Source organism: Solanum dulcamara, chromosome 12 (assembly GCF_947179165.1).
Source record: "Solanum dulcamara chromosome 12, daSolDulc1.2, whole genome shotgun sequence".
Lineage (NCBI taxonomy): Eukaryota > Viridiplantae > Streptophyta > Magnoliopsida > Solanales > Solanaceae > Solanum > Solanum dulcamara.
In genome coordinates this window covers 66,383,146-66,397,696 of record NC_077248.1, presented here as the reverse complement: position 1 = coordinate 66,397,696, position 14,551 = coordinate 66,383,146, and the positions used below count along the sequence as shown (strand labels likewise).

Below are 14,551 nucleotides of genomic sequence, written 5' to 3'. Positions count from 1 at the left end.
ATATATTTTTCAAATTTTATTATTGATATAATTATAATAAAAATTTGTAGTTACTTTTTATTTCTTAATTTATCTAATTCACTTCAATTTGAATTAATCATGTCTTAAGATTGACTTTGTACAATTGTGTTTAATTCTTTGAGATGTTTCATTAAACATTTCAAACTCAAACTAATTAGATTATTAAATAATTAAATTTAAATGTCTTAACTTTGAATGTTTCTAAAGGTAACAATCACTATAATATTGATTTTTGTAATTTAAAGTATTACGAAATATTATATAAGAAATGATACTCTATTTGGCATATTTAATTAAATGAAGTCTTAATTTTATTTTAAAACACTTTTAGAATAATTTTGATAATTCATGTAACATTTCATTCTATTAAAAAAAATTCAAAGTTATAATCAATAAGAGAGATTTAAACATTTGTGTTGTTATGTAACATACAATAATTTATATATATTTATTCTTATCTTACTGTCAATTAAAAAAAATTAATTATTAAATTATAATATATTATAATATTTTTTTTAGAATTTATGAGAATAAAATATATTAAAAAAAATTAAAGAAGTGTAATTCACTTTCTAAATTTTGGCTTTAGGCCACTCATTCTATTGAGCCGGCCTAATACCTATTGCTCCAGTAAAATTAGTTAAGATACGCAAAAATTGACTCTGACAACACTTTATAAAAAAAAGCCATAACTTTTTCTTGACAGGCAGTTATATAATTAAGATTGAAGAACTTTAACATATCTATCTCTGTCAGTAGATACCAATTAGTAGAAAATAGAACCCTACCTGCCCAAAAACAAAAGGAAGGAGCATACATACAGCAACACAGACAAACAAACCAAAAAAAAAAACTGAAGCAAACCATGCAATCAACAATTGTATTTTCCATTTGGGTTTTCAAAAAATTATTGAATTCATTGCAATTCCGACAGAAATCATACCGGAAAAAGAGTTTCTTGCTCACCGAAAACTACTCAATTGATGAAGAGTACAAGCTTGGAAACTCCCAATTTCATAATTTTATTAATGAATGGAAGTGGAGTACTATGGTTTCATTGTATAAGGACAAGGGTGATATTCAAAATTATAATAATTACAGAGGTATCAAATTGTTAAGTCGTACTATAAAGATATGAGAGATGGTGGTGGACATAAGGGTGAGGAGAAGAGTGTCAATTTCAGAGAATCAGTTCGGATTCATACCAGGGCGATCGACTACTAAAGCAATCCATATTATGCGGAGACTGGTGGAGAAATTTAGGGAAAGAAAGAGGGATCTTCATATAGTGTTCATTGATCTTCAAAAGGCTTATGACAAAGTTCTGAGGGATGTTCTCTAGAGGTGTCTGGAGGCTAAAGGTGTTCCGATGGTGTATATTAAGGCAATAAAGGATATGTATGCTGGAGCTAAGACTCGGGTTAGGACGGTGGAAGGTGACTTGGAACACTTTCCTGTTGAGATGAGACTACATTAGGGATCTGTGTTGAGTCCTTTTTTCTTTTTGCCTTAGTGATGGATGAGCTGACACGGTCTATCCAGAAGAAGGTTCCATGATGTATGCTATTCGCAGATGACATAGTTTTGATTGATGAGACTCGGGACAAAGTTAATGATAGGTTGGAGGTTTGAAAACAAACTCTGGAGTTCAAAGGGTTCAAACTGAGCAGGACCAAGATAGAGTACATGGAGTGCAAATTCAGTGGTGCGATAGATGAACAAGGCATGAAAGTAAGGCTTGCTACTCAACCTATCCCCAAGAGAGAAAACATTAGATATCTTGGGTCCGTCTTCCAGAGTAGTGGAGACATCGACGATGATGTCACGCATCGCATTGGGGCAGCATGGACGAAGTGGAGGCTTGCCTCTGGAGTCCTATGTGATAAGAAAGTGCCACCAAAACTTAAAGGTAAGTTCTACATAATGGTGGTTAGGCCTTCGTTGTTATATGGTGCGGAGTGATGGCCAGTCAAGAACTCTCGTGTTCAGAAGATGCATGTTGCGAAGATGAGGATGTTGAGATGGATGTGTGGACATACTATGAGTGATAAGATTAGGAACGAGGTTATTCGGGAGAAGGTGAGAGTGACATCTGTGGTAGACAAGATGAGAGAAGCGAGACTAAGATGGTTTGGGCATGTGCAGATGAGGTGTGTCGATGCTCTAGTTAAGAGGTGCGAGCGGTTGGATTTGGGGGTTGTACGGAGAGGTAGGGGTAGACCGAAAAAGTATTGGAGAGAGGTGATTAAACAGGATATGACGCAACTTCATATTACCGAGGACATGACCTTAAATAGAAAGGAGTGAAGATCGCATATTAGGGTAGAAGGTTAGCAGGGATAGAATGTTGTCTTGCCCTGTGACGGTTTAGGGTTGGTCTTAGGTTTAGGCGTACCAGTATAGTTGTGTTGTTATTGCCCTTTGATTATCACTTCATTTTGCTATTGATATTGTTCTTGTCTTGTAGAATTTGCATTATATGATTTGTATATATACTGTTATTCCTTTTTTTTGGGATTGATATTTTTGAGCCGAGGGTTTTTCAGAAACAATCTCTCTTTATCTCTATGAGGTAGTGGTAAGGTGTGCGTATACTCTACCGTCCCAAACCCCACTTATGGGACTTCATTGGATATGTAGTTGTTGTCGTCTTACTCTTCTTTTTAACCTGTTTAAGAAAAATGTCTCAGAAGAACAGCATGTTTTGTCTCAAATTTCAAACGCTAAACTAAACAAGAGATTAAATAATATCAAAGCTAATATTGATATTATTTTCTTTAATATCTTCTACAAAAACGATCCCTAAATAATATAACAATGTCATTTTCTCTAATACTTTCTAACTAGTGATCCTTTGCTATAAGTTAAATATATTTGAAATTTAATACAACAAATAATAATGATATACTCAGTATAATTTATATGTGAGATTTGAAAATAGTGATGTGTACCTATGTATTTTTATATTGTGAAAATAAAAAAACTATTTTTATTAAGCTAAAGTAAATATATCAAAAGTCAAATATATAACGCACAAAAATGAATAAAAAAAAGCAGTTTGATGTACTAAAATTTCCGCTATGCTCTGAGCGGCATCTGTGGGGGCTGACCACAATATATATATTGTAGGCGGCCTTAGTTGGATATAAGTGGCTGTTTGAGTGAAATGTTTGGGACCAGAATCGGGTCAATTGACAACACTCTACAACCCGGTAGATTTTTCTGTCGACGGCGACAGCCTAAAACCACCGTGCGCGGCTGATTTTTCCGATCAATATGGTGTCGTTTTCTTCATTATTGTAGTGGTAACGTTGTCTCTCCTCGGAGGCCATCGATGATACTCTATTCGTCGAAGTGAAAAATGCCGGTAAATGCTTTGTATGAATCAGCTTTGCTTCGTAGAAGACCTATCAACACCAATTATCAATGGCCGCATCAAGGTCCGTATCTTATATTGCTTCATTTGTCTAATTATTTTTTTAAAAAATAATTTTTCTTAAGTTTTAGATCTCTTTATATGCTTAGAATTGGACCTTAATATGGTTAATTGTTTGATGGTGTTTCATTATGATGATGGGAGTTTAAGGTTCATATTGCCATTGATAACCGAAGGGAGTGGTGCAGCGGTGAATGAATGGGTTGGGAATGATGAGGTCTATTCCAGGGGAAGCAAAAGCACTAGATGGTTTATTCTCATTTGTCCAAACCTTGATGGATAGAGTTACTTTATACATGTACTAGTGGGAGATAGCATGTACCTCGTGGAACTAGAGCTAGTCGAGGTGCGTGAGCTGGTTCGGACACCACGTAATTCTAACTAAAATGAAGAAGAAGAAGTAGAATTAGTAGTAGTCCCATCAGTCTTAGTGCTGGTGGGAAGTAGCAAGTATCCCGGTGAATTAGTCGAGTGCGCGCAAGCTGTTCTGGAGACCATAATTATCAACATAATAAAAAGTATCTCAAGGAGCAATTACGAAATGATCCTGAACAGATACTCAATTGAAAGAAAGAAGTATAGAAACGAGAATTGACTTTACTGGTTAAACTTCCAAAAGTGATTACAAGGATCATCCTCATCAGATTATATACAGAAATGAACCAATGAAAAGAGAGGGAAAGTTAGTTGGTAACTAACTTCTGGAACAGCCGCGAGGCTCGCACGTGCTTTCTAACTACTACTTTTATCCACCATGTTACTAACTTGTCAGCTCGCTAATTACCACTCATTCCACATGCTAAAAACAGTAATCAATAAAATCTGGATCGTATCTAATATTCACCCTTACAAACAATCCTTCTCTTCAAGGATTAAAATGAGGAAATCTGGACTGGAATTCCAGTAGGTCTTCCTAAGTACTATCCTTTGGGGCTTTATGGAACCATTTAATTAGGGGTTGACGTTCGGTACTTCGGTTCAGTATTTAAGAACTTTGGATCGGTACTTCGGTATTCGGTTTATCACTTGTGTAAACCAAATGCCGTATCAAAGTAGTTCGTTATGGTTTTAGTTTGATACATTGGCATAGTCGATCTATTATAATACTGTACACATTAATGATTAACAACCGTTCAAGCTTGACCAAAAATATATTGAAAGAACTAGCAACAACACTTTCCAATTGCCATTACCATTACCCATAAGAAATGCAGCAGCTAATAAATTTGCATGGCAAATTTCCATAAGAAATGTAGTATCAAGTGCAACTAACGAGCAGACAAAAATTTTGTTGTCCGTTTCCACGTGCCGTAACATGGAATTTGTTAAAGCAGCATCACTGTCTAAAGCTGCTGCTTGCTAGATCATTTGTCACTAAGTATCGTGGTGCTGGTCACTGCTTAAGCAGCAGGCAGCAGCTTTGTAATTGTAAAAGACTATTGGCTCCGCATATTTTGGGTTTGGCTTAAGCCAAATTACAAGACTATTGGGTATATTCTAAAAAAGGTTGGTATTCCCACAACTTTAAAACTAAGAACCGTACCGTATACCAAACTTTTGCAAATTTCACACCGAATCAATACCGAAGTACTGACTTAATTTGGTTCGGACTGGTTTTTAGTCTTTTGGATCTTATGCCCATCCTTACATTTAACCATTACTTGAGTAACAGCCAGCATCAGAGTGAGCTTGAGGCAAGTGCACTGAAGCAGTGGGGGTGCCAAGCTTCTTCTTCAATTGGGATATATGAAATGTGGGGTGAATCTTTCTGTGAGCAGGAACTAGGAAGTACTCTTTGTAGGCCACAGTTCAACCTTGACCACTACCTGAAAGGGACCATAAGACTTGGCTGCAAGCTTATGAAAAGAGTGATTCTTCACAGAAAACTGTCTATATAGATGCAACATTACATAGACTCAATCACCAAAACTGTATGATCTCTCAGACTCTCAGTCCTTCCCTTATCAGCCTGGGACTTCATCATCCTGCCTGGATCCCTCTGAAGATGGAATGTTAGAGCTCTCAGATTGTTTCCCTGTCCTGTAAACTCCTGTCCACCACATTTAGCTGAGAATCAAAGGGCATGTTGGGTTGTAAAGGTGGTGTTTTTTTGGCCATATACCACCTCACAGGGGGTCAGATGAGCAGAGGAATGGTAGGTGGTATTATACACCATTCAGCTAGGACTAGGACAACTTTTGTAGCTTTTCCTTAGGTTTCTCAGAGATGAGGCAACTTTGATAACACCCCAAAGATCTGTTAACAACCTTTGTCTGACCATCAGTTTGGGGATGGTAGGCAGTGGAACTGAGCAATGAAACTTTCTGCATTTTAAACAATTCTCTCCAGAATTTACTAGTGAACACCACACCTCAGACTATGATCTTGGGTATACCATTTATGTAGTTTGAACACATTGTTCATGAAAACCTGAGCCATCTAAAAGCTAATAGGGATGATTTAATGGCATGAAATGAGCAGCCCTGCTAAGTCTGTCCACAACCGCAAGATTACTTCCTTGCCTGCAACCTTAGGAAGTCCTGCTATAAAATCCACGGAGATGTCTTTGCCAAACTTTCTCAGGGATAGGGAGGGGCTGGAGCAGACCTGGAGTGGCTATGTTTTCACCCTTAGACCTCTAAAAGGTATCACGTCCCCTGGTGTAACTATAAGTATCCTGTTTCATTCTCTTCTGGTAGAAGTCTTGCTTGAGCATTTGCAAGGTAGCAATGATGCTTGAATGATCTCCTTCTCAAAAAAAAAATGATGCTTGAATGACCTACCATTGAGCTACCATCATGCTACCCTTTCTACTCAGAATACCAAACTGGAATCTATAGCGTGGGCCTCATTTGATTGCAGTTAGCAGAACTCTTAATCTTAATAATTTTGATTTCAGTCATTAAGTCTGTTTGTTTTCAAGGTCTAAATATTAATCACTCATCATTAAGTGTGTTTGTTTTTCTTATTTTACAACCATATAATGAGTTTGGATGATTAAGATCTTAACAAAGTATTAATATCATTGAGATATCTATTTAAATATTTCTACAAAGATAACAGTTCACCCCCACTTTGTCCACTTTCACCCACCACCCACAACCACCATTTCAGCCACAAGTACTACCACCGCAAATAACTACTCAGCCCAACCACAACCACCACTATCGTCAATCACCAAATCAATCGTCATCACCATTAGCCATCATCTACAATCATCACCATCAACCATTATTATATCCACTAATCACTATCGATAATTAGTATCATTAGTCAACATTATATATCTCTAACCGACATCATCAATCATCATTCACCATTGCCATTAGTTATCAGTATCATTACACTACTAATTATCAACCACCGTGGCCAATAACCACGGTTAATCACTACTGCCTCACTATACCATAAGATACTACCCGCAACCTCCATCATCCGTCAACACCATCCCAAATCGGACACACAATCACCATCGTTAGTCATCACCACCACCAATTGTCATATAAATTTTTAAAAATATTTTATTGATATAATATTATATCAATTTAGTATTTTATTTGAATTTTATATTTATTACTTTTTAAACAAAGGCAAATTTTATACATTCAGATGTTGAGAAAACAAACCGTCTCAACTATTTAGTATTCAGATCTTAATGCAACATCTTAACATTCGGATGTGTATGCAGATTCATACCTCTAAGTCTTAATGCACATCTTAATAATCAGACATGCATTTAGATTCAAACTTGTTATTCTTAATGAAAACAAATGAGGCCTTAGAAACAATAGTTGTTTGTATTGCCTACAATAACTTCTGTACGGTAGGATCTTGTGCCCATATCTGTTTCACCCCCTCTAACAGACTAGAGTGGAGGCCAGAGCTACTGCATAGTTGGCTATCTTCTTCTCGTCTGGACATGGCATCAACTAGATAATTACTGTATTCTCTTTGGGCTTCTTATAAACCTGGTGTAGTCATAGCCAAGTAGCTTGACCAATCACCTTTGCTGGCTTGGGGTGGTGATTCTCTGTTCCAACAGAAACTTCAGGTTACGGTGATCAGTTTTGATCCAGGAGATAAGGTCTCCATTTCTGAACTGCAGTTACTAGCAGTGTAGTCAAAGGCGCGCTTAAGCCCTGAAGCGAAGCTCAAAACGTGTTGAACGCTTCGCCTCGCTTTATGTGCGCTTCAGTGTCATCATCAGGGTTCTAAGACAAACTTTTCCTTGCCAATGAGCCTCTTCTTAAGAAGTGACACTAAACAATTGATATTTCACTTTATCATAATTTGTTTTCAATTTCTTTTGTCATATATTTGCCATTCATATGCCTAATTATTAGTCTTGGACTAAACATATATATTTATATTTTTTCTCCCTTTGCGCCTTTTTTCATTAAAGCTCACGCTTTATTTGCGCTTTTTTGCTTAAAGCCCCAACGGATCTTAGAGCTTTTTTGCGCTTTTCGCCTTTGATAACACTGGTTACTAGTGCCAACAACTCCCTTTCATATACAGATAAGGCCCTGACCTGTGTAGACAACCCTTTACTAAAAAAAGCAATTGGTCTATTTTCCTAAGCCAACACAACACCAATGTACCCTCGATGCATCAGTTTGAACAATAAATTCCTTCTTAAAGTGTGGTAATGCCAGAACAGAAGCTGAAGTGAGAGCATACTTCAATTCTTCAAATGCTGTTGGAGGCTCGTAGGTGTAGCAGACCAACAAAATCTTCCTTTCATCAGCAAATCAGTGCGAGGTCTAGCAATTGTATCATAACCCTTAATGAACATATTATGCGAAAAATATTTATATTACACCAGCAATTTGAGCTTTGCTAAGGTAAATGTGATTGCTCTAATAAGCGTTTTGCTTTGTCAGGTGCAGAATTTTGGTGAACGGAAGAGTTGAAAGGGTTGCTCATTCCCTTCTTGCCAGCCCCAAGTCCAGGAACCCTGTGGTTTGGACGACGTGCCCTGCTGGACTTTCTTACTTCTTTTCCAGATTACATTCACAATGTAGAGTTTGTCATAGAGGATTTACCTCCAGCATTTTATATGAGGCAAAAGGAACCTTATGGAAGACTTACAATTCGAAAACTAGCTGTTTGTTCCTTACGAATGAGAGAGTCTCACACCATGCTCGAATTGCCTGGAAACGGTTACTTCAAATTCATTCAAGCTGTGGAACAATTCTTCCACCAATAAGTAGGATTACATGTGTGATGAGCCTTGCTTTGTCTCGCTCACATCTGGTATCTCCTGGCATCTTGGCCTTCCTTATCGGACAGCTAGCATGGAAGCAAAGTGTGCTTGCAGAAGCAGAAGGCTTCACATCCCCGGAATCGCTCTACATGCATGCAAAGGATGGACATATCTACCTGACTTCTTTTATCTTCTTGCTTTTAGAGGGCGTGATGTTACTCTCCAGAGCAGTATACTTAGCTTTGTTGTTCTCCCCTTGTATACTAATGGCTCCTTTTGCAGACTCCTTTGGTATTGAGTTTAGGAAGAAGTGGCTTCGTGCTGTGAGAAAAACTCTAGAGAAGGCAGGTCCAGCATTCATTAAGTGGGGTCAATGGGCGGCAGCAAGGCCAGATCTGTTTCCAGATGATATGTGTAATGAACTTGCAGAACTCCACTCTAAGGCACCAGCACATAGCTATGCATACACAAAAAGAAGCATTGAAAAGGCATTTGGACGGAAGCTTCCAGAAATATTCGAAAATTTTGAGGAGGAGCCTGTCGCATCGGGTAGTATTGCTCAAATTCATCGGGCCACCTTGAAATTCCGATATCCTAGACAACGGGTTAAACCCATTCGTGTCGCTGTCAAAGTTAGGCACCCAGGCGTTGGTGAATCTATCAGGAGAGATTTCGTACTAATTAACATGTTTGCAAAAGTTTCAAAGGTCTTCCCAACTTTGAAGTGGTTGAGACTCGATGAAAGCATACAGCAGTTTGCGGTCTTTATGATGTCTCAAGTTGATCTTTCTAGGGAAGCAGCTAACTTGAGTCGTTTTATATACAACTTCCGCAGATGGAAGGATGTATCATTTCCCAGACCTCTATATCCTTTGGTGCATCCTGCGGTTTTAGTGGAAACCTATGAAGACGGTGAAAATGTCTTGCGCTACATTGAAGAGCTTGATAAACCTATTAAAGAGTTTGAAGGACGTGAGAGTGTCCGAAGTGCTCTTGCTCACATTGGGACCCATGCACTACTGAAGATGATGTTGGTATGTCTGTGTAATTTAGCCATTCTGGAAAGTCAAAGCTTGGTTGTTGTTTTTATTATTAATGAAGTATTTTACTTGATTAAAAAAAAAAGTAATCCAAGAAGGAATATGCCAATAGAAACTTGACTGAAAGTAAAACTATTGAAGTACATAAGTAAAAATGGGTTGCTAAGAAAATGGAGGATATTTTAGTGGAAAGAATCCTTCACCTTCGATGTTGAGGTGTGATGTTCAAGTAGAAAGTATCACCTTTGATTCTTGTGCAGGGGCATTAGTTGGGGTTGGGGTTTAACATACCCAACAACAAAAAAGGGTTATTTTATCAGGGCATTATGTAGAAATTCTGAGCATTATGAACATACTGTTCCTCAGAAATGGAAATTGGATTAGTTGAGAGCTCTTACTTTCCTATTACTTTAATAAATACGTAAATTAACTTGTGGGACTACACTGGGTATGTTGTTGTTGCTGTTGTAAATCAACTTTTGATAAAAAATAAATACCTAAATCAACTTTGCATATTGCAGCTTGAGTTTTTGTGATGGTAATAAATGCATAAAACTCTCTATGTTAGTCACCAAACTTATCGAACATGCTGACCTCATTGATTGCTGAAGGCAACTTTTCAGTAAAGCAGAGATCTGCCTTTGTCGAACAATTATGTAGCAGCTGTCTTTTATTTTTCCTTTTGGTTTTGTAAAAGAAGGCTGTAAGCTGTCGAACTAATCTTTTCTTAGTTACAGTCTTCAAATTGAGATTATGTACTCTTTTCTCCTATTATTTAGGGAAGTAGGGAATGCTCTTCCATGGGATCGTACAGTTCCTCAATTATGCAACGTAGTCATGAAAATCATTTCTGTACTCTTTTTGATACTATACTATTTAATTCCAGGTGGATAATTTCATACATGCAGACATGCATCCTGGGAACATTCTAGTTAGAAAACCGCAAGACAGAGCTTCAGGTAAAGGACTTTTCAAATCGAGGCCTCATGTGGTCTTCCTAGATGTGGGTATGACTGCTGAGCTATCTAATAAGGATAGACTCCTCTTGCTGGAGTTCTTTAAGGCTGTGGCACTTCGAGATGGCCGCACTGCTGCAGAAAGTACTCTTGGACTATCTAAACAACAGAGCTGTCCGAACCCAGAGGAATTCATCAAGGTGCTTTCTAATTTTCTAGTAATTGTTGTCACAGAATGATGAAGTTATAATTGTGCAATGTGGGCAGACTATTAATCACTTGATTCTCAGTAGTCAATTAATTGTTCAAGCTGGAAAAGCTAAATAGGCATCTTACTTCGCATCTTGCATTTTCGTTTAACTTGAGTTCAAGCGCAGATAATAAAAGGAAGCATAAAAAAACACCCTCTTTCATCTCGTCTTAGGTCCGTACATGAATATGTCAAATATACTTACAAAGTGATGCATTTTTCTATAAGTTTGTCTTCCTTATACAGGATGGTGCTACCACACCACAATCTATCTGTGGCAAATTTTTTGATGCAGCATGTACATATGCCATAAAATAATAGGAAGTATCTAATAAAAAGGAGATGCACAGTATATAGGTGAAAGACGTCCCAAGTGAAGCTTTCCTGTGATGTTTGCTTGTGTGAACTGTGAAGATGAGAATCAATTGTAAAAGCTTTTGTCCTACTTCTTTTCTGTCTGATGAGATACAAACTCATTTGTTAAGTCTCCTTAGTGAATTATGTCAAAAAGCCCAATTTTTTTAGACCCATGTCTTTGTTGAATAATATAAAGTAAACTTTGGTAATAGGACGTGGAGGGAACTTTTGACTTTTGGAAGACACCTGAAGGGGGTGGCATTCATCCGGCAGATTGCATGCAACAATTGCTTGAGCAAGTTAGACGTCATCGGGTGAATATTGATGGCAACATTTGCACTGTGATTGTTACTACTTTGGTGTTGGAGGTACCTTATGGCCTTATTTGATGCTTTTACCATCTGATAACTCTGTACGGCGTAGACTTGTCTGCTATATTCTTATGTTAACGTATCCTGTTTTAATGGTTCTTATGATCTATTGACTACTATGTGCGCTGGTAAAGTCTGCAATCTATGTTTCTCAAGTATGATCTGGTCAAAATCTTCTGAATGTGATTGTTGAAATTCAGTTATCAGTAATTGTATCATACTACATTTTTGCTATTGATAACCCAACCATGGTAGATAGACGTTTGAGGATAAGGGAGGAAAGAGCTATAAGGAAGACTGATTCACTCGCTTCTGAGAACTAAGCTTTACAGTTTATTCTCTGTTCGGCGAAGTTGTACAGCTTGTGGTAATTGAGTTATTGAGATGGCTCATTTCGACTATTGGAATTGTTGTAGGAAAGTGCATATTTTGTGAAGTGGATGCTACAGTGCGCCATGAAAGATGGTTTCCAAAAAAATCAGTACAACCCATGCATTGTTTTGGCTAATTTTAATATACATACATGTTAGCATTTAAGAAGGGTTTCTGTCGTCTCTGATCTCTTCTTCTTATCTGCCTTTCCTCTTCCTCCTAGATTTATCTTTCCATGCCCTATTCCACATGATTTCTTGTTTCTCTTTTTTTCCCTTCCAAATGCCAATAGAAGGAAAAACTTAGGGTAATTTGTTTGATCATATTCCCACGATCAATTTCTGTCTTCCTACAGGGATGGCAGCGGAAACTGGACCCTGAATACGATGTGCTACAGACATTACAAAAGCTGCTTTTCAAAGACGATTGGACGGAGTCTCTCTTTCACACAATCGGAGGGTTGATGGCGCCATAAAAAAGGTGTCGCGTTTACTCTCTTTCCCTCCCCACCCCAACCTATGGAAAACGATTACACAATTTTGATGGAGTAATATATAGTAAAAGGGAAGAGATGAGAAATATAACACACAGCATCTGGCTTTAGAGAATAAGGATGTATACCTTTCTCTTTTTTTGTTTTAGATTTGAAAATTAGATCAGCTCTAACCTTGAATTCTTATCATTGTTTCTTATTTGTTTTTTCATCGTAGTGTGAGATGATAATAAGTACTTATCAAGAATGTATTGATGGGAGAGTTTTGGGATTGAAGCATAGTTGATTGATTAATTGAAATTGATGAGTGCAACTAGCAGGATTCTTCTATATGGTTTAGATGTTGAGCCATATGTCCCACCTGTAGGCTAATGCATACAATTATGTATCAAACACAAGGAAATGGGAAGGAATTTTTGTATTAATCCTACATTTAGTAATTAATAGGCGTTTGACCACATATTTCAAATATTAAATTTCCGCTCAGTGATATTTCCAAAAATAATGGATTAATAAACACGAAAAATTGAAAAAAATTTAAATTCATGTTTCGTGAAGCCTAAATGCTGAAAAAAGCGGTGTGGATCTTGTAGAAGTTATAGATATTGTTCACTAGGTCATTATGGATGCTTCCAAAAAATTTGGTGTCAAAACAATTCCGCTCAGTGATATCTTCAATAATATATGGATTAATACTACATACGAAAAATTAAGAAAATTTTGAAATTCTGTTCTTGTAAATGTTAAAAATAATTGTGTGGATCTTGTAGAGGCTATGGGTATTGTTAACTAGGTCATTATCGATGCTCTTAGAAAATTTGTGTCAAAAAAATTCTGTAAGTGATGCTTTCAAAAATTCATGTAGTAATACACACGAAAACTTCAGAAAATTTTGAATTTCCATTTTGTGATCCATAAACGCTAAAAGTGGCGTGGATCTTATAAAGACTATAAGTATCATTCACTAGACTGTTACGGATGGTTCAAAAAATTGTGTCTAAAAAAATTCGATCAGTGATATTTTCAAAAAGTCATGGACTAATCACACAAAACTGAAAAAATCCTGAAATTGAAATCCTGTTTCATGACCTCTAAAAGAGGTGTGGATCCTATAGAGACAACGGGTATTGTTCACTAGGTCATTACGGATGCACTCAAAAATATTTATGCCAAAAAAATTTGGTCATTGAAATTTTCAAAAAAATCATGGATTAATATACACGAAAAATTGAGAAAGCCGAAATTCCTAGTTCTTAACCCCTAAACGCTAACATGTATCATGTAGAGGCTATGAGTATCGCTCAATAGGTCATTATGGATGCTTTCAAAAAATTTGTGTCAAAGAAATTCAGTCAGTGATATTTTCAAAAATTCATAAATTCATGAACATTAACAAATGAAAAATTGAAAAAATCTTAAATTCTTGTTTCATAATTCCTAAACGCTAAAAAAATAGCATGCATCATGTAAGACTTTATGTATCATTCACTAGGGCATTACAAATGCTTTAAAAAAATTGCATGTCAAAAAGATCCGGTTAGTGATATTTCTAAAAATTAATGAAATAACACATGAAAAATAGAGAAAATCGCCTAGTTTCTATTCTTTCAGGTCATTGTGGAGGGCCCTGTAAAGGTTTTGGGAAAAAAATGCCCCAAAACCATATCACTAAAAAATTCGCTGACTAACACACGAAAAACTGAAAAATCATCTAATTCCTATTGAGTGGGCCTTAAATGCTAACCAATGGCGTGAATCATGGTGAGGCTATACGTATTGTTCTCTTAAGTCATTATGATGGGTCCTGTAAATATTTTGGAAAAAAAATGTCTGAAAATCATATCACCAAAAATTCATTGGCTAACTAACACAAACGAAAAACTGAGAAAAATCGCGTAAGTTTTGTTGAGTGACCCATAAGTGCTAAATAAACGGCATGGATCATAGTGATGTTATACGTACTGTTCCCCCAAGTCATTACGGAGAGTCTTGTAAATGTTTTGAAAAAAAGTGTTCGAAAAATATATCATCAAAAATTCATTGACTAAC

General features: G+C 36.7%; 1 protein-coding gene across 3 annotated transcripts; it reads left to right on the top strand.

Moving 5' to 3' along the window:
* Positions 1–3,182: 3,182 nt before the first annotated feature.
* LOC129876287 (uncharacterized) lies at positions 3,183–12,841 on the top strand. Of its 3 annotated transcripts, XM_055951673.1 has the most exons (6): positions 3,183–3,461; positions 8,099–8,218; positions 8,347–9,697; positions 10,590–10,859; positions 11,479–11,634; positions 12,365–12,841. In XM_055951673.1, exons 2-6 carry the CDS (start codon positions 8,151–8,153, stop codon positions 12,482–12,484), a joined length of 1,965 nt encoding a protein of 654 aa, XP_055807648.1. In that variant the 5' UTR covers positions 3,183–3,461; positions 8,099–8,150; the 3' UTR covers positions 12,485–12,841. The 3 variants fall into 3 exon arrangements, with proteins under 3 accessions (XP_055807648.1, XP_055807650.1, XP_055807649.1); XM_055951675.1 differs by lacking the exon at positions 8,099–8,218; XM_055951674.1 differs by lacking the exon at positions 8,099–8,218 and having other exon boundaries at positions 8,341–9,697.
* Positions 12,842–14,551: the final 1,710 nt, after the last annotated feature.